The sequence below is a fragment of the Lactuca serriola genome, chromosome 2 (assembly GCF_051521515.1).
Source record: "Lactuca serriola cultivar US96UC23 chromosome 2, Lser_US96UC23_V15, whole genome shotgun sequence".
Lineage (NCBI taxonomy): Eukaryota > Viridiplantae > Streptophyta > Magnoliopsida > Asterales > Asteraceae > Lactuca > Lactuca serriola.
The window spans coordinates 37660869-37687290 of NC_136409.1; the positions used below are offsets into that span (position 1 = coordinate 37660869).

General features: G+C 36.3%; 2 protein-coding genes and 1 long non-coding RNA gene across 3 annotated transcripts; 2 read left to right on the forward strand and 1 right to left on the reverse strand.

Moving 5' to 3' along the window:
* Window positions 1–1262: 1262 nt before the first annotated feature.
* Window positions 1263–3355, forward strand: LOC145090285 (uncharacterized). Its single transcript, XR_013701474.1, has 2 exons — window positions 1263–1579; window positions 2440–3355. It is a non-coding gene; the product is annotated as an uncharacterized LOC145090285 (long non-coding RNA).
* Window positions 3356–6807: 3452 nt separating this feature from the next.
* On the forward strand, window positions 6808–9941 carry LOC145086151 (Clathrin adaptor complexes medium subunit family protein). Its single transcript, XM_079023891.1, has 8 exons — window positions 6808–6971; window positions 7077–7176; window positions 7276–7386; window positions 7561–7650; window positions 7757–8004; window positions 8082–8291; window positions 9178–9385; window positions 9466–9941. Exons 1-8 carry the CDS (start codon window positions 6937–6939, stop codon window positions 9709–9711), a joined length of 1248 nt encoding a protein of 415 aa, XP_078880017.1. The 5' UTR covers window positions 6808–6936; the 3' UTR covers window positions 9712–9941.
* A 234-nt stretch (window positions 9942–10175) lies between these two features.
* On the reverse strand, window positions 10176–11805 carry LOC145086152 (Ssu72-like family protein). Its single transcript, XM_079023893.1, has 5 exons — window positions 11574–11805; window positions 10983–11259; window positions 10742–10887; window positions 10536–10654; window positions 10176–10425 (listed from the first exon to the last, which is right to left on the reverse strand). Exons 2-5 carry the CDS (start codon window positions 11195–11197, stop codon window positions 10324–10326), a joined length of 582 nt encoding a protein of 193 aa, XP_078880019.1. The 5' UTR covers window positions 11198–11259; window positions 11574–11805; the 3' UTR covers window positions 10176–10323.
* Window positions 11806–26422: the final 14617 nt, after the last annotated feature.

Below are 26422 nucleotides of genomic sequence, written 5' to 3' on the forward strand. Positions count from 1 at the left end.
TGTTTATGTAATTAACAAGATAAGAAAATGGTGAAAATAAGTAATGTAGTAGGAAACGTCCAAGAGTGCCTCTAGGATTTCATGGTAAAAAGAAGTGTAATCAAATCAATAAATCAAGCTAAAAAAGGACAAAACAATGCCTAACTTCCACGGTAGGGTAATAGTATGCCTCTCTATGACATCATGTGTAATGTGTTTTAGGGTGTTTCGGGTCGGGAAGGGTTTATGACATAAAAAGGGTTATTTAAAAAGACACTTCAATTTGCTATATAGATACCCTAATTAATTTTTGAAATATTTTTATTTGGTTGAAATTGTATTGTTTTCCGAAAAAGCTAATTATAAATAGTTAATTATTGGTTGACTTTTTATAAATATGCTAATAGGGTGTCCAAAGGGTGTCTTAAATCTTAATAGCAGCACCCCATAAAAAGGAATGAGTCCAACTATTTGAACTTTTTTTATATTCTTAAAGGACCCTAATAATTACTTTTAACTTTTTTTTTCTAAAATAAACTAATCATTACAAAAACTGGACCTATTAATTACTATAACTTTTTATATTTTTAAAGGAATCCTCTCATCTCTAATGATTATTTTATATTTTACTTTAAATAAAACTAATAATTACATAATAAAATGGTTCAATATAAAGATTTGTTTATAAAAAAATATATCAATTTTATAAAAAAGTATTAAAATAAAAATATATTTATTTTTTCAAATCTATAAAATAAAATATTTTAAATAAAAAATTTAATTATTTTTTCTGTTTTTAAATAAAAGGAAAGAAAGAGATTTTTGGTGTGGGTGTAGATTTTTATTTTAGATCCGTGTATGTTTGTATGCATATTTGAAACAATGGTCGCTATAAATATATGTATCGTCACTACATTTTCTATTAATAATACTTAGTTTTCATTTAAATATTTAATATCATTTTATTTTTATTTATTGGTTTATAAAAATATTAAAATATATAGAAAACGTTGACATGTTTTATTATTATTTGATTATAAAAGAATAAAATATATAATAAATAAAAAATTAATAGTAATTAAATGATAGGTACGAGTTTCAAAAAAATAGCTTTTAGTAATTACGGAAATTTATAACTAAAAAATCATTAATGAGAGGTAAGAAAAATTTGAGGTCCAATTAGTAGAACCCAAATGAATAAGCTCCCATGTGAAAGGTAGTTTCCTAAGATACATAAATGTTTTAGTGGCATCCAAGGCCACCATCGCCATAACAATCTACACTACTTTACTTTCCTTATTTTCGTAGCTTTATAAAAGGGGATGTTTGTACCCCATGATTTTCACTCCATGGAGGTTTTTCTTCACTTTCTGCAGCCCTCCAAGGGGTTAAACTCACTATATAAAACACATCCATTACATCCCCATCAAGATTAAATCACATTTCATCAAAATTTGATAGTTCCATTGATAATCAAGGTTGTTCATAAGGAAAATTTGTACATCTCTTTTACCATGTTTGTGCATATTATCATCAACAACGACATGATGCCATTCGTCCATACCATGCACACTAATCCCTCCCATGATCACGACTGATAGTAAGTTTTTATTTCTTTTATTGCATTTAATTTGAGTTTGAATGTTTTAGATACAAAAACATTGTTGATTGTATTATTTTGTTTTTAATCTTATGAAATTTTTTCCCATTAGATTGTTTTTTAGTTTTTTGATTGATTTAACTATAATACAATTATATCCTGGTCTTCAAAACTGTGCCAAAAACATCTAAAATGTTGTGTAGTGTAGGACAGAGGGTGCAAATACACTTAGTGTGATCCCAAATTTAAACATCAATTGGTATGATTTTACCTATATAGTAAGCAATCACCTCTTTTCTAATATTGAATTCGACCGTTTGTCGTTTTAATAATTTAAATACTATTATCATAAAATTTTAGTTTGGTAATCACTATGAGAATTATTTTGCTAACTATAATAACTATATACTACTATTTATCTGTATCTAAGGCTAACGTTTTCATAATGCAAGAATTTTTGAAGGAGTGGATGGATGAACACGTCAACTTTTTATCTATTTATCATTATATTTATATATATCATGGACTAACATTTTGTACTAAAAGAGATTATTCGATGTGGACTCTTAATCATGATATTTTTTATGCTGCAAGTTATCGTCGAAAGTTGTCTCCTACGGTCGGTAGGAGGTGCCTACTTCTTAGTTCTTACCTCTCCCATATCCAATATTTATGAGATGGGGTAGCATTGTTGATAGTGTCGGTGCTTTATTGAGTCAACTACCTTGATCAAATTTGGAACATTGCCAAGGAACTCTTGTGCTAAGCATTTATTTATCATTTTCCTTCGTTTTTTAATATTTTTTTTAAAATTTTGAAAACCCATAAAGACTTTTCTTTTTATATTTACTTTTGTTAAGACGACGCGATAGGGGCTAGAACGAGAAGCAACGGAACTGAGGTGGAAGAGGGAAACGACATCATGACGCCCACCGCCCCCCAACTCGTTGTATCTCGTTATGTGGCATTTCGTTGCCGTTACCACTGGATTAAACGGGTATAATTTCGAACGTTACCAATTTTTGACCGTTGACAATAATAAATAAAAAAAAAACTATTTTTTTCTAATTATAAATACATTTCATTCTCATCCATTTTATACACATTTTCATTCTTTCTTTCTATACTTCTATTTCAACAACAAAAAATGGAGCAAAACACAAACACTCCAGCACAACCATCCGTTGAAACGCAAACAGGAGGGAGAGGGAAAGCTATAGTGGTTGACATGGAAAATGAGGAAGATCTACATTGGTGGACACCGGATGAATAAAATGCTTTGTCACAAACATGGTGTGGTACTTCAAAAGACGAATGTCGCGGAAATATGATGAAAAACGGTGTATATTGGGAGGCGGTGTGCAAAAAATTTCACACTATATTGAAGGAAAAACCATATCGCAATACGGACATGCTTAGTAGCAAATGGATTCAAATTAGCAACCATTGCACACAATTCAATTGCATTTATAACCGGCTGAAAGCGCAACAACAAAGCGGAACCAACGACGTGGATATGTTCAACGCCGCAAAAGAACAATATCGGGTCGAGATGAAACATATGTTTGCGTTTGAGAAAGCGTGGGAGCTGCTGCGATTTGATCCAGTGTGGAATAAAACTACTACGTCATAGTAAAATGTTTATGTATTAGGTTTAATTAATATTGTCTTTTAATGTTGTTTTTATTATAATTTTAATTTTAGATTTTTAAAAATTATGTCTTTTTTTTGTTTTGTTTTTTAATATTATGTTTTATAAAAAATATATTTTATTTAGATATTATGATTCATTTTAGTGATTAAAAAAATATACAAAGGTAAAAAACGAAAAAGAAAAAAAAAACTAAATTCGAAAAAAAAATTAAAAATAAAACATATTTATTCTCAAAAAGTTGGTGTTGCATCTTGTTGTCCATTTCCCCACTTGGTGTTATAATACCATTTGCTTAGGTGACATATGAGGTGACACAACTTTGTGTTGCATCTTGTTGCCCACACCCATTGCACTTTGATTTGGAAACAGATATATACATAATTGGGAAACACACTCATGGATACCATTTGATTCATAAAGAACCAATTTTTAAGGAATTTAAAGACCTTAACAAGGTAGTTTCTATTTACATTCCGATAAAAAAAAAGTTTTTGAAGAACCCGTATATCCTATTGTCACCAACTGAAGAACCACATGTGATTTAGCTTGACCTTTACTTGACGATCAAGATCATTCATTTGGCATGACACTATTGGAACATACAATTTTGAGATAAAAACACACTCGATTCAAATTATGTAAAACAACACACTATTTGATGGATCTCCTAATAGTGATCCAAGGTGACCTACGTCTATGGACAGGAAGAGAGTATTCTTTATTTCAGAGCTCTCAAACAAAGGTTACAAATACAATTTTCATAGAGATTCACCTAATACTCTAGAATTCAAGATACAAAATGACTTAACATGCATCTCTATTTGTACTTGAGGGATCAGACCTAAAACCCTAATGGGCCAAGCTTATTGGCCTATAGGCCCATGAAAGGTGTCAACCAATCACAATCCGTCATAAAGCATCTCTTGGAGCATTCATCTTTGCATGAGCATCAACAACACACATGATGGAGCATCATGATCCATAGTGACATATCAGGATACAAAAGTGGCATATCAGGATTACCATGTCATATCAACTATCATGGTCGCACATCAAGCAATAATCCTTAAGCATCTTCAACTTTTGAGCTTCCTTGAATAATTTTGAGCATCATAGGGGACTTCATAACATACGGCTCATCAGGGGATACCTTAGCATATCAAGGAACCAAGTGTCACATCCTTGCATCAAGATGACGCATCAGGTATGAGGATGACACATCATGATCAATGGATGGCATATCCTCTCCAAGGTTGACATATCTAGACATCCACTCCACAATGATGTATCCACCTCATGAATGACATATCCAGTCACTTGATGACATATCATGTTGGTGGCAATCCAATCACTTGATGACATATCATGTCACTTGGTGGCATATCAAGTCACTTCGTGGCATATCAAGTCATTTCGTGGCATATCAAGTCACTTTGTGGCATACCAAGTTCCAATAGTAGCGCACATTGACTTCTAAGTGGCGCATCCAAGCATAGGTCGCTCCATTCCACTTCCAGGTGCTACATACCTCCTTTTATAAGATCCGTTCTTTTGTCACTTGATCCGTTCCTTTGTCAAGAGATCCATCCCTTTCTCAGATGATATGTTCCTTTGATACATGTTCCATGAACCCCAAGTGCTCCATTGAACTCAAATGTTCCATATGAATGCTCCAAATATTCGAGTCACATTTAACAACATATTTCCCAATAACCAATCTTGCAATCACTGAGACTCATTTGTTCGATTTTGTTACTACAAGAACTTGATTTGGATATAAAAGATAAAAACGACTCAAAAAAATATAGTAGCAAACCATCCTCCATCACTCCCTATTCATATTAACAATACTTCTAAGGAACATATCCAATATTCCTTTCTCAATGGACAATCATTAAACATGAACACTTTTTTTTTGTGGTTTTCTCATTATGTTAATTACTTGACCACAAGAATGATGTTGGAGCATCATATGAAACAAAGCTCAAAACCCTATCTTTATTGTTGAAATTTTTCATGATAATTTACCGTTGTTTAATATTTAGATCAATTCTAATATTTAATTTTTTTTTAAACGACAAATCTAATCTCGTTAAAAATCTAATCTAATTAAAAGACTCTTATTTTTTTTACTTATGTCCCAAATGAGTTTTGAACACAATCCCAAACACCCGTTAACTGGAAAACGGCCTACGAACGAGACCCAACCCGTTTAACGGGAAACGGCTTACGAGACCCAAAATTACGGAAAATGACTTAGGAGGGTAACTATCTCTTATCCGTGTTCACATATTGACAACTTCTTCTTTTTTGTACATAATAAAGAAACTAACTTGTTTTAACTATTTAGATTACACTAATATTACCGGTTAATACCTGTTTTAACTGGTAACTCAAAGGGAAAATGACTTAGGAGGCTAACTACCTCTTATCCGTGTTCACATATTGGCAACTTCTTATTTTTTGTACATAAGAAAGCAACTAACTTGTTTTAACTGTGTAACATCCCAAAAATCATGAACAAAAATTTCGTTTTTAATTTAATATTAAAACTATAATTGTCAAACCATTAATTTAATACTCCGGCATCGGGCCCCGCCCGGCATCAGGCCCCGTCTGGCATCGAGCCCCGCTCGGTATACAAATATGTCTCTCTTAGGCCCTACCCACTAAACACATGCAATCATATAACATGCTAACACATAAAGAAACATACTCTATTGTATCCCTGTCCTAAGAAACATACTCTGCTAATAATGAGATACGAAACTTCGTCCGTACTCAACTAGTTCCAGCCAGGGCTTCAGCAGTGCAAGGTGAGTCTCCTCACTGTGTGAATGGGTCTAAGGCCATAATGTCAGCCCATGTAGTCTATGAGTAGGAAGACCCGGGGGTTAGGCCTAGGCATTGTATGCTAGAATGTTATTCCAGACCAAGGTCCGATGTCGGGGGGGGGGGGGGGGGTACCCAAGGAATGTTTGCATATTAGATTATACTTGTTGTCTGTGTGATACTTATATGTGCCTGGTAAGGAGGTAAGTGTGGGCGAGGTCCCATATCTCATCACCAGCTGAGTACGGATGATGTTCCGTATCTCATTATTAGCAGAGTATGTTTCTTAGGACAAAGATATAGTAGAGTATGTTTCTTTATGTGTTAGCATGTTATATGATTGTATGTGTTTAGCGGGCGGGGCCCGGAGACAGGCGAGGCCTAAAAGAGACAGACATGTATACCGAACGAGGCTCGATGCCAGGTAGGGCCTGATGCCGGGCGGGGCCCGATGTCGGAGTATTAAATTAATGGTTTGACAATTATGGTTTTAGTATTAAATTAAAAACGAAAATTTTGGTCATGATTTTTGGGATGTTACACAGTTAAAACAAGTTAGTTGCTTTCTTATGTACAAAAAATAAGAAGTTGCCAACATGTGAATACAGATAAGAAATAGTTACCCTCCTAAGTCATTTTCGCTTTGAGTTACCGGTTATATTATGTAAAAAAAAAAAAAAAAAAAAAAGTTGTCAATACGTGAGTAAGATAAAAAGTAGTTACCTAAGTCATTTTCCCGTTGTTTTACACCCAGCTATACCCATGCCTTCAGCATCCAACGCCTATTGGAGTCGATTGCCGGAGATCAAGATTTTTGAGCCCTAGAAACCTGCAATAATCGAATCCCAATTCATTCAACGACCCAATAGATATGTTGCAGTGCATATTTCTTCTTTCCGATTCCGGGTATGCTAATTTTCTTCTTTCTAGTATAATAATTCAAGTTGAAGATAGTATTGTTTCTGTTTGCTGATTAAAATTGACGATTACAATCTACAATTTAATTTCCAGGGAGGTGATGCTAGAGAAGCAGCTGACTGGGCATCGTGTTGATCGATCAATCTGCGCTTGGTTTTGGGAGCAATCGATCTCTCAACCTGATTCCCTTAAGGTATTCCTTCGATTCTCAATTCATATATAATTCCATCAATTCAATCAATCGAGATTCGTTTTCGTTAGAATTCAGTCGTTTATCTCTCGTTATATATAGGTTTTGTCAGTAATTGCTTCACCAACCCATTACCTTTTCCAAATTGTACGTGAAGGGATCACTTTTTTAGCCTGTACTCAAGTTGAAATGCCACCTTTGATGGGAATAGAGGTTAGTATAATTTACCACTTAAAAGATTTGTGTATAGAACCTTATCTCTCACTTGTAATAATTTAATGCCAAATCTACTTCCAAATCCAATTGACAACAGAAAACTTGTCATTCTGTTGATAATTACATATTTCATCAAGGAAAAATACATTTGTTTGACTAGTAAACTTCTAGTTTCTTTGCAGAGTAGCTGATGTCCTCTCAGATTATCTTGGAGGATTAAATGAAGATGTAATAAAGGACAATTTTGTAATAGTATATGAGGTATGTAACATTTAAAATATCCCATTTTGAATTTGTTAGAAACTCTTTTGTTCTTGATTATGTCAAGTATCAGTTATATTCATATAAAGTACATTGTTTCTTACAGCTATTGGATGAAATGATAGACAATGGATTCCCTCTAACTACAGAACCTAACATACTAAGGGACATGATAGCTCCACCAAACATTGTTAGCAAAATGTTGAGTGTAGTCACAGGTAACACTTCTAATGTCAGTGACACACTTCCAGGTGCCACGTCATCATGTGTGCCATGGAGGACAACACAATTAAAGCATGCAAATAATGATGTGTATGTCAATCTTGTTGAGGAGATGGATACAATTATAAACAGGTATGACTTTAGTTGTTTTTTCTCACTTCTCTTTTTGTTGAAATGGATCATAAATTCTTTGAGTTTTTGGTTTTCAGTGATGGGGTATTGGTGAAATGTGAAATCTTTGGTTTGGTTGAAATGAACTCTCATCTTTCGGGTATTCCGGATTTGACCCTTTCATTTGCAAACCCTTCGATTTTGAATGATGTACAGTTTCACCCCTGTGTTCGATTTCGACCATGGGAATCAGAACAGATACTCTCCTTTGTGCCTCCAGATGGACTTTTTAAGCTCATGAGTTACAGGTATATAAATATGGTGATATGCATTTGTTGTGGAATTGGAATTTTACTAAGATCTAATTACACTTTTGGTCCCTGTGTCATATCAGTTTTCTTTTTTTAATCTGGTCCAAAAAAGATTTTTTTTTTTCATATTTCATGCCTATTTCACCGTTTCTTAACGTTTTTTGTCCCTAGGTTGTATAAGTTAACAACCCAGCTGTTCAATCTATGGAAATGACGATTTTGCCCCTGTCTTTTCCATTTTCTCCATCTCAAACCCTAATACATTCAGTTTTACCACAAATGATGAAAAATGTTGGTTTCTTGAGGAGGAAGATGAAGGTGATAAAGAAAACTAAGGCAAGGGCAAAATTGTCATTTTGAAGATTTAATAAACTGGGATGTTAACTTAGACGACCTATGGACGAAAAATGTTAAGGAGCAGTTAAATAGGGGGGATGAATCTTTTTTGGTCCCTGTTCAATATGGATTCTTTTATATGTTTCAAAAAAGAATCTTTTGCAATTTTCATCCCTATTTCCCTGTTAACATTTTCTGTCCAAGGGTTATCTATGTTAACAACCCAGCTGTTAAATTTTATGATAATGACCGTTTTGCCCTTGCTTTCTCTATTTTTATCTCAGACCCTAAGTACATCCTATTACACCATAAATGATTACAAATGTTGGTATCTTGTGGAGCTAGATGAAAGAAATGGAGAAGACAAGGGCAAAATGGTCATTTAGACTACCCCGGGTTGAAAAACATTAAGAAACAATGAAATAGCAACGAAAAATGCTTTAATTTTTTTTTATTGGACCGTATCCAAAAAAATGATATTTCACTAATTCACAGGGACCAAAAGTGTAAATTAGGTATTTTTGACTAATCTTTAGTTCCTTTACAGGGTGAAGAAGCTAAGGAATATTCCTATATATGTAAAGCCTCAATTGAGTTCGGAATCAGGCACATGTCGTATCAATGTAATGGTCGGAATCAGGAATGACCCCGGAAAAGCCATTGATTCCGTAGTTGTGGAATTCCGACTCCCGCCTTCTGTTTCCTCAGCCAATCTCACTTCAAATCATGGAACAGTAAACATCCTTGCTGATAAGGTATCACCATTCTTTCTTTCCTTTTTTCAATGTATATATACATGGGAAATGACGAAATTGCCCTTGGTGTGATATGACAGACGTGTAGCTGGTCAATCGGGAGGTTTCCGAAAGATAAAACCCCACAAATGTCGGGAACATTGGTGCTTGAAGAAGGGGTAGAAAAACTCCAAGTAAAACCGACTTTTCAAGTGGGATTTAAAATCATGGGTGTGGCTTTATCTGGTTTGAAAATTGGTAAATTGGATTTAAAAAATTTACCAAATCCTGCTCACAAGGGATTTCGAGCTCAAACTGAAGCTGGTTTATATGAAGTTAGGTCATAGTTGTGGTCAACTTATGTTTGACCATTTGTCGGGTTTTTAAAAGAGTGGAATTTGTGTTTGGATTATTGTTTATGGAGTCATAGGTATGTTTGAAGTTTGAACCAAAACATGGTTTGCATTTTTTCTGGTTTCGGGTTTACATTTTTTTAACTTAATGATAGTGGGTCAACCATGTAAATAAACACTTCATTTGAGACATTTTGAGCAAAGTTTATTTGTTGTTTTCTTAATTATTTCTTTACGTTTCCTCTATTTCACAAGTCTTTATAGGATGATTCAATTTTGATAGCTAAGCCAAAAAATCAAAATTCAAAAGCTAAAAGCTTTTATCTATGTAGAAGTTTTTGATATATGACATAAAAGCTAAAAGCTAAACACATTTAAAAGATACTTGAAATCGTTTTTGGATTATAAGTTTTTTGTTTAAAATAAGAGCTTTAAGTTGTGTGGATTGACGAAAATACTTACCCCAAGTCTAAATTTTTTAAAATCCCAAAAGAATTACATCAATTTTGGCTACATAGACATTAAAGTAGTAGTAGCATATGAACACTAGTCAGCTATATATCTCACCATAAAGCTCTATAACTAGAATCAATCGATTACATTAACTCAATAGAATGAGATTGTGTATACAACTTTTCTTCGGTGTCTTTGCTCAAATGTAGATATAACATCATCAATCACATCTTCCCAACGATCAGTTGCTTCAAGCTACATGCAACAAATAGCAACATAATACTTTCATTCATTAGTTTATTCTAGTAATTGACTAAAAATAAAGAAAGTGGGCTAAATGCAAGAAAAAAAGAGATGACACAAACCTCTTGACACAATGTTAAAGTTTGCCTAGCACCAATTGAAGCCTCCTCATGATTATCTTTTACTTCCAAGTTTATCACCAACACAGGTTTCAGAAGAATATGATCACGAGTATGAAGATCTACACATAATTATCAAAACCATAATTACAGTTTATAAAAATAAATAAAAACTGGAAACTATAAGATGTAAAGATGACCAAACTAACCTTCAGCAACCATATCAAAAACTTTTTCCTCAAATGTGAATACAACATCAAATTGTCCATCTGCTATGTTTTCTTGCCACCTCTGAGGTGCAGTTTTCACTCCCAAGTTCCTCTTCAGCATTGGGAGTATGCCATTACGCTTATAGCTATGTAATAATTAAGAAATGGCAACTGAAGTGGAACTTTCATTTCAACATAAATTCATGCATAAACAGAAATACAGAATGAGGATTGAGGATACAGTTCAGGGTCTTTGCGTCTGAGTTCTTCATACATCTGCTTGTAAGGGGTGCCAAATTCATAGACATTTGGTTCTCTTAAAGAAGGGCCTGGGAGTTTGACGTGAGTGCCTGTTCCATATGAAGAAACATCAAAGCCTTCCCTTTTGAGTATGAAGTGAGCCTCCATGCTTCGATTCTGATTTGAAGAGCATACCATGGCATATCGGAGTCTCATTGTTGATGACAACCTTTCCTAAGAATCTTCAATGAGTCTTTTGAGGATGAAAGTGATGATTCCTAATGAAATTGGCAAAACGAAACATAAGTAATCGATTCTGGGAACCTACCTATCCAGGTAATACTGAAGAAATTGAACTGAAAAACTGAACCCTAAACATTAATGATTTTTATCGTAGCAAGTGAATTTGTAATTGGGAGGGATTTCTAGCCTTAATAAACACAAATATCGTAAAATTAGGTAACCACATGAGCCAAAAGTCGCTATGCTACAAGCAAATCCAAGTTCGACGTATGATATTATTCATAATCTCGATACAATCAAACCGTGAATCAAGCGCTACTAGTAACAGGTGATTTGTGATTAGAATTACCTGTGAGTATCGCTGCCGGAGCAAAGTGGGAAAGGGAGAAGTGAGCGGAGTGGAGGCGGCGGCGATCGGAGGAGGATGAAGGCGTAGGAGAATTCGTAAACAGAGTACGCTTCAAAAGCTCCACCCGATCTGGTGGATCCCAAACCCGAACAAGAACTAGGGCCTGAGAAACGGGTCCGGACCATAAACAGGTTCTTGATTTCAACTTGTATAAAATGGGGATGATTTCAGACAAAATTGCAAAAATCCCATTGGTACTAAGCGTTTTTCTAGGGTCATTTTTCTGGTGTATTAGTCGAAACTATGATTTTTTTTGGATCCGTGGTTGTTTTGAACTAGTTTGTATTGAAAATAGTCGCTCCGAAAATTGAAATGACTATAATACCCTTGGGGTAGTATTTTTCATTTATCTTTGATTTTTTTAAATTTTAATATTTATTTATTTATTTTAACAATTAAAAAATAATTTCTCTCTCTCTCTCTCTCTCTCTCTCTCATTTTACATATTCTCAGTCGCTCTCTCATCCCTCGCCACCGTTGTTTGTCAAAGAAATCAATTTCCGGTGAGTTTCAGGCGGCTTTGATCGGTTTAAGAACACTCAAAAGTGAGTTAGTGGCGATTTCCTGGTTCATATGATAAACAAACACATTTTACCTATACCATTTACAAGAAACCCATTTGTAAAATGGCTACAAGAAGAAGAACTGATCCTAAATCAAATCGCTCTCAAAGAAACCTATATAAATGTTGTTCAAAAGGAAACCACTCACATCTACTGTTTCATCTTCCTGTTTCACTCGATTTCATTAATGCTTCTCTTCAGCAGGTCACTTTCGTCTTCATCTGGATCCTGCAACCAATCATGGATCCATTCTCTATGTCTGCTCCTCTGTTCGGGAGAGGAACGAGCAGTCCAAGTCGCGAGAAGGGGTGGTCGATTTCCGGCAGCCTTAAACTTCGATTTGGCCAATGTTAGGGCCGATCCAACGTCTGAGGGTAGAAGAAACTCACACATGAGTGTTTGGATTGTTGTTTTAATCGACAACAATAATGGAGGAAGGAGGGAGGCTGCAATCGGTTGCTTCATCAACGAGGGTGGCTCCGACAGCTCTCGGTTGTCACTTTACCATCCGTTGGTAAACACGAAGAAGGAGAAAATGAAGGCAATGATGGTGAGGGGTTGTTTCCAGCAACCTCTTCATTGATCTGGGAGAAAAAATACACAGGAGAGGGGAAGGGATTCCGATCTCCAGCGAGCCTTTCTTGGTTCTTTTTTGTAACGTTCGTAGATCTTGCTAGTCAATTTAGAGACGATAAGCATCAAAACTGACTTTTTGATAGAATATTATTTAGAATGAATAATCTTAACTAAGTTGTAGTGGCCGTGACAAGGATTCCAGATATATAAAGAATGCAGAAATCCGAGTTATAACGAAGAAGTTATGACCTGTCGAAGTTTCGCGACAGAACCGATACGACACAACACGACGTAAATAGTGAATTTACGATAGAGCGATAATTAACCTTAGTATTCTAAACGAAATTCATAGAATACATTAAACCGAGAGCGTGCATAAAAAGAACGTCCAAATCTGACTTCGTATGAGGAAGTTATGATTTTTCTAAGTTTCAGTTTAGCGATATGCAGCCCAAAGTTCGAATATGAGATCGAGTGGTTTCTGGCCGAAATAATCTAAACGAGAATCGAAGATCTCGTCGATAGTAGTGCAACGAAAGAAAGACAGACAAAAACGGACGTCAGATGAAGAAGTTATGAATTTTTAACGGAGTTTTCCTGTCTCGACCTACTAAAAATAATATAATAAAAATAAAGTCAAAATTAGCCGACAGAGTCTAAACGAGAGTTGTAGAGCATAGTCTCACCTACGCGTGGATATAAAGAACGTCGAAAACGGAGATCGTATGCGAAAGTTATGAAGTTTTGAAGTTCGAGGCACGCATCCCAAAGAGGGAACGCCCTGCGTTCAATATGTCACACCCCAAAACTGGAACGACGAAAACGTTTAGGGGTGGAGGACGTCATGTTTAGTATCACGAGATATGTATATGGTAAGCAAGTAATGAACAACCATTTCATTTAGAAAGAAAGTGTTTACAATGTGTATGTTCACAAAACATAGAAGTCATAAACAAATAACAAAACAAGACTTGAAGCTATAATGCTCCATCTTCTGAAGTCCCAGCACGAGCACCTGTCTAATAGTCTCCTGAGAATACAAGTTATTTGAAAGAGTTGATCAGCAATTAAGCTGGTGAGTTCATAAGATTTTAGTGATGTGAGTAAGCTGTAAAATGTGGTTGAAAATGTATATGCACAAGTGATGTACGCTGTAAGTTTTGTTTTAAAAAGTTCGCCTGTTCCTCTAGAAAATCCTATATTTCCTACTTGGATGAAAGTTAAGTAAAATGACACTAAGCCTTTCTATGCGTACTAAGTGGATACAAGTTATATATACTCAGAGTAAACAAACAATCGATTGTGCGCATCTGCCCTAAGCTCACAACCCAACGGGGAACAGAAAGTAAGGCGGATAGCACACATTCCATTGGTTATTAGATCCTTGTCATATATAACCCTGGTGTAATCACTTGTTACTCATGGAATTATTTGTAATGGTTCCTTTATATCTAACGAAAATTTCTTTTAAGAAAACCTATATTTCTTATGGTAAAATATTGACTACAGTGACTACTTTTATAATAGCTTTGTTTATACTGCTATATATAATCTGATATCGGGTAGAAAGTTAATTGGGTGAATCTGCCCTAAGTCCACAACCCAACGAGGACAGGAAGTAAGTCGGAAAGCACACATTTAACTATCTATTGGGTATTAGTTTTATATATAAACATGGTGTATAAACTAAGGTGTTATAGAGTTATTCACCTAAAGTCTTTAAGTGTATACTGGCTTAATAAAATGGATTATGCCCTTATCTGGGAAATTTCTAGTTTTGTATACCAAAAGTACTGACTTTGAAAAGTATGCTTTGTACTAGAAAAGTTGTGTGTTGACTCTATGTCCTATAACCTGATCCATACCTGGTACCCTTATGACGACTTAATGTATACTAAGCATAAATATATATAGATTCGGGTAGATAATAGATTGGGTGAACTCGTTCCAAGCCCACAATCCAAAGAGAACAGGAAATGAAGCGAAGAGCACACATCCTATTAGCTGTTGGAATCTATTAGTATATATGTATCCTGTGATGTATACATTAAGGAATCATAAGACTAACATTATGGTCCTATCCATTACTCGTAGCCTTCTACCAAGGCATCTTCTGTTCTGTGCTAAACCCGACTGTTCCTTTGTCAAATGTAAAAGTATATTCTCCCTAGTTTATAACTATCTTGACTAGAAAATAGCTCAACTTTCAAGTGGTACTGACACTTTATGAAAGTAATGGGAAAAGTAAGTACACAAATGTCATTTATAATGACATGCGGATGTACTAATAACCTAAAAACATATTTGTTTTATTACGGTCATAATGTGAAGGCTAGAACCCCTACTAAACGCTCTCCCTGTCAAGAGATTAAGGGAACCAAACGCGACCACAACAAATTCTTGCAAGCCGTATAATTCACATTAAAGTTATATGATCATGTATACCCAATATAACTATCATCTTTTGTTTAAAACAATGAGTTAGTGATTCATTGGTATAATTAGATCCTGTTTGTGTGTTCTCATGCTATAGCAACTTAACGTGTTTGTTATGTTATGTTCTGGTATTGTTTGATTCTCTTCACTGTTTGTTCTGTTATGGTATTGATTCTTTGTGTGCTTCATTATACTAGAAGTAATGAATAGCATTCTCCTAAACTATACCTATAGTAGTTTACTAATGTTCTACCTGGAATGTTACTGAAAAGACTCATTTATCTACTAAGTTATGCTTGTACTTTAAAAACAGAGTTTTGTATAACTATAAAGTAACATAACTTTAAAAGAGTTTTGAAATGTTTTGACAACTTATAAATAACATAAGTAACATTTTGAAAGATGTTTAACAACAAACATTTACACAATTATCATTGTGTTCAACCTGTATTCCCCCCTTAAAACAGTTAAAATAGTTAAAAGATTCATTACGGGGTATGAACTCACCTGATGTGGGTGATTCAAACAGGTATGCACGTACGGATGAGAAGTTCCACGAATGAAGTCCCGAGAGACAATAAGTCCTAAATGATATATAATGACACATTTTGGCATGAATATAGTGTTTATAACAACTATATGAAAGGAAACACCTTCCGGGACTAGGAAAGACCTTGACCAAGTGTTGGAATCACATGTGATTCAACAAAGGAAGGTAGAATGACACTCACATGAGTTTACTACCATGGGTTTACGGCCCAAGGGAGTTTACGGCCATAAACTCATGTTTATTCATGTATAAGTGCAAGTTTGAAGGCTATAGATGTTTTAAGGACCTTAGCTCTACTCTAGGATGAGGAAGACCACTTTCTTTGAAGCTTTTGGGGTGTTCACGGCCCTAATGAGTTTACAATCGTAAAATCATGACCATTTATGTTTATGAGAGTTGTTTAGGGTCCTAAAAGTCATAGTGAAGCATCCTAACTTCAAGTCTAAGCCTTAGGAAGTGTTTGTGGCACCAATACACCCTTAAATTGAGCTTTCGGACCCTGGACCACTTTGGCATGTGTTTGCGGCCGTAATCACCTATGGGTGATGGTATTTTGATTGTTTTGAGTACTAAACACATCAAGGTAAAGTGGTAGGCTAGTCTCTAGGCTTAAGGAAGGAATTTGGGGCATCTTTGCACCATAAAAGGGAGTTTACGGTCCAAGAACATCCTTGGCCATAAACTCTCTTCTAACCTTTGTTTCTTGATGTTTCTAAGGTCTAGACATGTTTAATCTAGTGTACAAAAAGTTAGAAGAAGAGTGATTACGATATAGGAGCTTGAACTAGTCGATTTGGCCAAGAACACTAGTGTGTGTTCTTGGTGTTTCTTGAGTATCTAATCAAACATGATTTTCATGGATGAAATCAATGTAAGAAGCTAGTTAATAAGATGTAATAACTAATCAAGGGATAGAATACTCACTCTTTTGAAGATCTAAGTAAGAAGGTTGGATGATAGTTGAGAGGATTTGGGAGAAAATCCGGCCAAGAAAGGAAGAAATGAGAAGAAATGACCCTATGCCCTATATATACTCTTGAGTTTACGACCACATGAGTTTACGACCGTAAACTCATGGTCTTGTGGCCGTGAACTCATTTAGATGGGGTTAGGATTCGATTTGCTACACTGTGGTTCTAGCGGGTACTTTCTAACACTTATTCCTTAAGTGTATTAGGCTCAAAACTCCTTAGAATGACTTGTAACTAGGCTAGAACTTTGTACTAATGATTTTGACACTCAGTTGAGTTGACTGACTGAGCTTATAAAATAAAAAATTTTGGTTTGTCACATCATCCCCCTGTTAGAGGGAATTTCGTCCCGAAATTAGCTCTCTTATCATTACTACTGGGGCTGCGCTCTTCTGATTGGCAGAATACCCACTCGTAGACTTGGCAACTTTGCCCTTCCGTTCATGATAGGATTCATACTTGGTCTATCTATCATTACCTCATGTATACAAGTCTTATATAATTAGGGTTAGTTAGACGGTCGGATGTGCGACTCTGCCCCAGGTCCACAACCCAACGAGGACAGGAGATAAGGCGGAAACACACATACTAGATCTGCGTAATCATAATCATATACCACCCTCGCGTATACACTAAATAATAATAGGCGGGTTGTATTCATCCATAGCCTTTGTGCTCGAACTTGGTCTGCTGGACGAGTGGTATTTCGTGACGGTCTATAGACGTCTGATGATAAGGCTTCAGAGGACAAAGTACTCTTCGCAGAAGTACTTCGGGGGTTTAAAATGCAAGAGATAAAATTTTTGATTCAGGTCAGACTTTCGATACTAAAGATGAAAGTTTCGAGAACTTGCCGATCGAGGCGATAGAAACATATGAACTCATTATGGTGAGGACCACACCAACTCATGACGAAAGAAAACAACGGACTCTATACTGAACAAAGTTTTGGTCAAATGAAAGAAACGTCTGATAAACAACGATGTATCCCTGGCATGCTCGATACTATACTCTTAGTATGTTCAACAATGTACTCTTTGTAACTGATCTCATGTTTACTGTTTTCTATTTGAAGTTAACACTCCTATGTATCGTATCGCTATGTGCGCATACATACAAATAAAAGTGCTTTATCAACTGAAGGGATACTTTTATACCATAATCCTTCCTGGTACCACTACCATCGCCCGTCATATACAAGTTAGGAATAATTAAGATGAGCCAGGCCGTCGACTGAGTATCTCTGCCTAAAATCCTCAACCAATTAAGGAAAGGGGACCTAAGCGGAGTCACTCACTCTAAGGTAGTGTTTGTTTTTTGTCTGCAGATCTGCATGACTTCTTCTGTTTGCGCCGCGCAGACCACGCGTAGACATTAGCCTTCGCAGACTGTTTGTTTTTTTGAAGATTGCAGACCTAAAAATGTCTGCGCGCCTTCTTCTTGGCACAGATGTGGATCAGAGTCTTCTAACATCTTCAGACATCTTCTAGCCTAAAAAACATATATATCTTTATTTTTTTTAAGTTTTTTTAATTTATAATTTTTGTAACTTTATTAATGATAAACAATTTGAAAAAAAAATTACAAAACTTAAAAAAACGTTCGATGATACAAACATGATATTTTTGAGAAATTTATAAATTAAGATTTATTACAATAATAGTCGTTGAAGTTGTTTATATAAATATGAAAAAAAATCATAATATATTCTTATATTTTTTTTGCCAAATTTTAAAACATTATTTAATAAAACATTTTCAATTTCTCGAGAAAAATATTTATGGTATGTTTTTAATGGATTTAATTGAAAAAACCGAAGTTTATTTTCATCCATTTATGTATCAAATTCGTTGATCACTAATTATAATGTTTAGTTATAACTTTGCAACCAAAGTTGTTGGTTTTTATCAAATATATACGTTACTTTATACCATTTTTATTTTTATTTTTTATACAATAATATATAAAAGTTGATCTAGATTCGTTAATTATTTATAACAAAGTCATAAAATATTAAAAAATCACTTTGAAGTTTTAAAAAATCAATTTATTTAGATTTCATTTTATTTTAGTAGCTTGCAGATGTTAAAAAAACAAACAGTCTTCTTTTTTCAGACTGCAGACGTTTGGTCCACCTCTTCTACTACAGAGGTCTACAGATGTGGTCCGCAGACTGCAGACATTTTGTCTCAGAAAAAACAAACAGCACCTAAGTCTACAACATCTTAGTTGCGCACAACTCTGATGTATATGGTGAGCCATAATAGCTTCTCTAAAGGATCTTTTAGTTCTCTTGAATATTACGACCTATTTCAACATGTGAGTTGTTATAGTTACTTTTAAGTGTCATCCACAAATTTTAATCTTATATGAATATAAATAAATTTTTAAAAGTAATTACTATTTTGAAAACGTACCACTACTCGTCGACGAATCTGGGGTAGATTCTCCTACGGTGATCATCAGAATACGTCCATCCGCGCCTGAGTTCCTGATTATCGGGCAGTTCCTCTGATTGTGTCCAGTCTCACCACAGCCATAGCAGACTTGGTTTTCTTCAGCTCCGGGGACTTGGGAGATCGGTTGAGCCGGTGCCCTGCAGTAATAGACTGTGTGTCCTTTTCTGTGGCAGTTCAGACACTGCATTTCTTGGCATACTCCGGTGTGGTGAAAGTTGCACTTTCCACACTTTGGAAGGTTTCCATCATATCGACTGGCAGGTGCCGAAGCAGTAGGCGTCGTTGCGGCGTACATAGTACTCGCTTGTTGCTCTTGCGGGGTGTCTTGTGTTGTTCGCTTCTTCTTTCTTTTATTCTCCGACTTCTGATTATAGCCCTCTTCCATTGATGGCTCGGGAATAGGGACTTTTACACCATGGCGGACTCTATGGTCGATGAGTCGCTGAGCCAGGCGTTTAGCACTATCGAACGTGGCTGGGTTAGAAGACAACACATTTCCTTGGGTCGGAGCAGTCACACCCCAAATATATCTTTCTATCTTCTTGCTCTTCGAGGTAACCATCTCGGGGCATAGAGCTGCTAGTTTGATGAACCGATCAGTGTAGGTCACTATGTCTGAGCCGACCATAGTGAGATCCCACAGCTCTTGTTCCAGTTTTTGAATCTCGCCTAACGGGCAGTATTCCTCCCGCATTAACTCTTTTAGTTTTTCCCAACCCATTGAGTTTGCCACTGATAGAGTCAGTGAATTAGCATGGCTGTTCCACCATGTTAGGGCCTTGCCAGAGAAGGTGCAGGCAGCAAACTTCACTTTGCTTCCTTCTGGGCATAAACAGATTTCGAAAACCGACTCGGTTTTCTCGAACCATTGCATAAGGGAAATGACTCCTTCAGTCCCTTTAAAGGACAATGGTTGGCATCTGGTGAAGTCCTTGTAGGAGAACTCTCCCTGGCGCATAGGGACTTCACCTTGAGTAGAATCAGTAGGCGTTTCACCTCCACTTGTACTGATGGGGTGATGTTGAGCCATGGCTGTTGCTACAGCTGCGGCCACTGCAGCGTTCAGAGTTGCTGCATCGATTTGTGGAGAAAGTATTGGAGTTATCGGAGTAGTGTGTCTGGGTGATCTGCAAGGAGGCATCTTTGCTAAAAGAAAACAAAGATGAGACGGAATAAGTCTATAGCAACGGACACAAGCCGAAAGCTGAAAAGACAAGGTTATTGTAGTTCTGGATGTATCGGGTCCTGACTTCCACAGGGTTCTAGAAACAATTCATAAATGAGTCTATACCTAACAAAACTCTATGAATTTTAAATAACTATCCTCGAGTGAATATCTGTTTCCTGAATAACTGTTACCAGCTGCATGCAAGAAAATAATCCTAACACATGTAATGTGAGCAGTGTTTCCACTCGCTCGACCAATTAACAAGATTAATATTTATTAGTGTGACGTGTAAGACGTTTTGATTACCCCGATTGATCCTTCCTTGAAAACTTCTCATGAACTTGTCCTTGTTCCTCCTGGACTCTTCTGTTGTATACTATGAGGAAGTGGTTACATATATCTGGGCTTGTCGCGCGAGAATGAAAGTGACTAAAGAATCTATGAGCTTTAAGGTAACTTTATGGGGTGATCCTTACGGAATCCTCCTATAGTTCTACAAGGTACACAAGTTTGTATATAATTGAAGATCAAATAGACCTTCGAATAAATGATCCCACCTCAACACTACTTCCTTAAGAGGAATGGATAGCGAAGCGTAGGTCACAGATTCTATGTCTATAAGATCTTGATTATATATAAAACCTTAGGAATATACCCTGTAAGATTATAGACCTATCCGCAAGGGTCTTTTAAGTTATCACATAAGTTATTTATACGGACTAAAATACTCCTATAGTATTCTAACGTAATGTACTTGGTATGTTCTATACTTGTTATCGCGCTATCGTATCATAGAATACTCCCATAGTACTCTAACTCTAACTGTACTTGTTCTGGCGTTCTCTTGACTGGTGTTCCGGTAAGTTTTAACCCTGTTGCAACACCACATCATTCCCAAACACATGTTGGTCACATCTCGAATGAATATAGTTGATCAGGCTATATTGATCCTAGCTATGATTACATAACTGTTCGGGTTGACGACAGTGCCCAACCTTTAAATACTTTTAGTTCTGTTCTCCTCGTGACCCTAGTTCTATTATATACATGTATGAGCAAGTAGGTATATTTTTATAACTTGTAGTTATACTCTAAAATATATCATTATCCAGAGCACTTAAGCCCCATTGTATTTATAGACATATATCTTTTATCGGTTGATATACTTAGTTCACTATAAACAATTCTCTGATATCAATCTGTCACACCCCAAAACCGGAACGGCAGAAACGTTCAGGGGTGGAGGACGTCATGTTTAGTATCACGAGATATGTATATGATAAGCAAGTAATGAACAACCATTTCATTTAGAAAGAAAGTGTTTACAATGTGTATGTTCACAAAACATAGAAGTCATAAACAAATAACAAAACAAGACTTGAAGCTATAATGCTCCATCTTCTGAAGTCCCAGCACGAGCACCTGTCTAATAGTCTCCTGAGAATACAAGTTATTTGAAAGAGTTGATCAGCAATTAAGCTGGTGAGTTCATAAGATTTTAGTGATGTGAGTAAGCTGTAAAATGTGGTTGAAAATGTATATGCACAAGTGATGTACGCTGTAAGTTCTGTTTTAAAAAGTTCGCCTGTTCCTCTAGAAAATCCTATAATTCCTACTTGGATGAAAGTTAAGTAAAATGACACTAAGCCTTTCTATGCGTACTAAGTGGATACAAGTTATATATACTCAGAGTAAACAAACAATCGATTGTGCGCATCTGCCCTAAGCTCACAACCCAACGGGGAACAGAAAGTAAGGCGGATAGCACACATTCCATTGGTTATTAGATCCTTGTCATATATAACCCTGGTGTAATCACTTGTTACTCATGGAATTATTTGTAATGGTTCCTTTATATCTAACGAAAATTTCTTTTAAGAAAACCTATATTTCTTATGGTAAAATATTGACTACAGTGACTACTTTTATAATAGCTTTGTTTATACTGCTATATATAATCTGATATCGGGTAGAAAGTTAATTGGGTGAATCTGCCATAAGTCCACAACCCAACGAGGACAGGAAGTAAGTCGGAAAACACACATTTAACTATCTATTGGGTATTAGTTTTATATATAAACATGGTGTATAAACTAAGGTGTTATAGAGTTATTCACCTAAAGTCTTTAAGTGTATACTGGCTTAATAAAATGGATTAAGCCCTTATCTGGGAAATTTCTAGTTTTGTATACCAAAAGTACTGACTTTGAAAAGTATGCTTTGTACTAGAAAAGCTGTGTGTTGACTCTATGTCCTATAACCTGATCCATACCTGGTACCCTTATGACGACTTAATGTATACTAAGCATAAATATATATAGATCCGGGTAGATAATAGATTGGGTGAACTCATTCCAAGCCCACAATCCAAAGAGAACAGGAAATGAAGCGAAGAGCACACATCCTATTAGCTGTTGGAATTTATTAGTATATATGTATCCTGTGATGTATACATTAAGGAATCATAAGACTAACATTATGGTCCTATCCATTACTCGTAGCCTTCTACCACGGCATCTTCTGTTCTGTGCTAAACCCGACTGTTCCTTTGTCAAATGTAAAAGTATATTCTCCCTAGTTTATAACTATCTTGACTAGAAAATAGCTCAACTTTCAAGTGGTACTGACACTTTATGAAAGTAATGGGAAAAGTAAGTACACAAATGTCGTTTATAATGACATGCGGATGTACTAATAACCTAAAAACATATTTGTTTTATTACGGTCATAATGTGAAGGCTAGAACCCCTACTAAACGCTCTCCCTCTCAAGAGATTAAGGGAACCAAACGCGACCACAACAAATTCTTGCAAGCCGTATAATTCACATTAAAGTTATATGATCATGTATACCCAATATAACTAAGTCTACAACATCTTAGTTGCGCACAACTCTGATGTATATGGTGAGCCATAATAGCTTCTCTAAAGGATCTTTTAGTTCTCTTGAATATTACGACCTATTTCAACATGTGAGTTGTTATAGTTACTTTTAAGTGTCATCCGCAAATTTTAATCTTATATGAATATAAATAAAATTTTAAAAGTAATTACTATTTTGAAAACGTACCACTACTCGTCGACGACTCTGGGGTAGATTCTCCTGCGGTGATCATCATAATACGTCCATCCGCGCCTGAGTTCCTGATTATCGGGCAGTTCCTCTGATTGTGTCCAGTCTCACCACAACCATAGTAGACTTGGTTTTCTTCAGCTCCGGGGACTTGGGAGATCGGTTGAGCCGGTGCCCTGCAGTAACAGACTGTGTGTCCTTTTCTGTGGCAGTTCAGACACTGCATTTCTTGGCATACTCCGGTGTGGTGAAAGTTGCACTTTCCATACTTTGGAAGGTTTCCATCATATCGACTGGCAGGTGCCGAAGCAGTAGGCGTCGTTGCGGCGTACATAGTACTCGCTTGTTGCTCTTGCGGGGTGTCTTGTGTTGTTCGCTTCTTCTTTCTCTTGTTCTTCGACTTCTGATTATAGCCCTCTTCCATTGATGGCTCGGGAATAGGGACTTTTACACCATGGCGGACTTTATGGTCGATGAGTCGCTGAGCCAGGCGTTTAGCACTATCGAACGTGGCTGGGTTAGAAGACAACACATTTCCTTGAGTCGGAGCAGTCACACCCCAAATATATCTTTCTATCTTCTTGCTCTTCGAGGTAATCATCTCGGGGCATAGAGCTGCTAGTTTGATGAACCGATCAGTGTAGGTCACTATGTCTGAGCCGACCATAGTGAGATCCCACAGCTCTTGTTCCAATTTTTGAATCTCGCCTAACGGGCAATATTCCTCCCGCATTAACTCTTTTAGGTTTTCCCAACCCATTGAGTTTGCCACTGATAGAGTTAGTGAATTAACATGGCTGTTCCACCATGTTAGGGCCTTGCCAGAGAAGGTGTAGGCAGCAAACTTCACTTTGCTTCCTTCTGGGCATAAACAGATTTTGAAAACCGACTCGGTTTTCTCGAACCATTGCATAAGGGCAATGACTCCTTTAGTCCCTTTAAAGGACAATGGTTGGCATTTGGTGAAGTCCTTATAGGAGAACTCTCCCTGGCGCACAGGGACTTCACCTTGAGTAGAATGAGTAGGCGTTTTACGTCCACTTGTACTGATGGGGTGATATTGAGCCATGGCTGTTGCCACAGCCGCAGCCACTGTAGCGTTCAGAGTTGTTGCATCGATTTGTGGAGAAAGTATTGGAGTTATCGGAGTAGTGTGTCTGGGTGATCTGCGAGGAGGCATCTTTGCTAAAAGAAAACAAAGATGAGACGGAATAAGTCTATAGCAACGGACACAAGCCGAAATCTGAAAAGACAAGGTTATCCTAGTTCTGGATATATCGGGTCCTGACTTCCACAGGGTTCTAGAAACAATTCATAAATGAGTATATACCTAATAAACTCTATGAATTTGAAATAATTATCCTCGAATGAATATCTGTTTCCTAAATAACTGTTACCAGCTGCATGTAAGAAAATAATCCTAACACATGTAATGTGAGCAGTGTTTCCGCTCCTACGCACCGCGTTCGAAGGGAATGCCCCGCGTTCGGGGAACGCCCTGCGTTCGCGGCAGACTTCAGCACTATAAATAGATCACAAGTGCAGCCGAGTTTGGTTGCCAAAATTCTTCTCTCTCACCCGTTTTACCTCGTTTTACGTGCAAGCTATACCCGCGAAGCCCTGATATGATCCCGACACCCGAAGCGAGTCCCGAAGATCCCGAGAAAAAGAGTTTTCGAGCCGAAACTCTGTCCACGAGAAGCCCGATTTTGGAGAAAACATCTCAGTTTCATTGGAAACGATTGTTTTAAGAGACGGGGTGCTGTTCGATAATCGTCTTATCAGGTGAGTGCATAGTCCCTTCATGAACATGATTTTAATACAAGTATTGTTTGAATGTATTAGGTATATGTTTTGTGTGAGTTATTTGGTGATGTCGGAATTATGTGTTAAAGAACATACCTGATTTTTTTTATGATAACTTAGGTTAAAGAGTAAACCTAAGGTTTGTTATAATGGTTATGAGGTATTATCTCTTTATGAGTACGAGCGAGATATATACAGAGAATAGAACTTTAAAATATGTCATTGATCTGGAAGCATGGATTAGACATAGTTATTCATCCCTAGTCCGAGATTATGGATTGGACTTAGTTAATTGCCATTAGTCTGAGAGTATGGATTAAGACTTAGTCAGTTGTCATTAATCCGGGAGTATGGAATAAGACATATTCAGTTGTCCTTAGTCCGAGAGTATGGACAGGACATAGAATCTATCATTAGTCCGGGAGTATGGATTTACACATGGACCAATTGTCCCTTATCCGGGAGTATGGAATTGGCACAATTATGGACTGGAGAATATGGATTAGATCCGAGAGTAAGAGTTAGAATTTGAGGTCCAGGGGTATGGATAGTCTCGTTGAGAGGATTGATGGGGTGGGGTAAGAGTTGGTTATATGTGTATACAGAGAAAATTTTATATTGTGCAAATTCTAGATTATATATATATATATATATATATATATATATATGTTATAACATTGTGGGATTGAAATCCCTATGTACTCACCAGGTTTTCCAAACCTGCCCCACTCAGTTTTCTTTGTATCACGGGTTGTAGCACAAGAGCATAAGTTGGTTGACATGACGAGAGATTTTGGATTATAGATCAGTAGTTATAAATAACTGTTCTAAGGTCTATTTTATACTGTTTATGCTTTTGGTCTGTATCGAAACATGACATCTCGAGGTTTTGTTATTTAATGAAAATACATTTCTTTAAAGAAATGTTTTGATAAATTCTTATCACGTTTTGTTTTGGGAACAAATTCCGCAACGGTTTTCTTTAAACGACTACTCTGATTTTAAAACAAAGCATAAACAAATCGGTCTTTTCTGGCCGTGAAATTTGGGGATGTTACAGTTGGTATCAGAGCATTAGTTTAAGCGAAATAGGAATTTGTAGGATTCCTAGACTTAAACTTAGAATGCTAAGTGATGATTGTGAGATGAGTGTCTACCATATTTTAGACACGAGCACTAGTATATTTT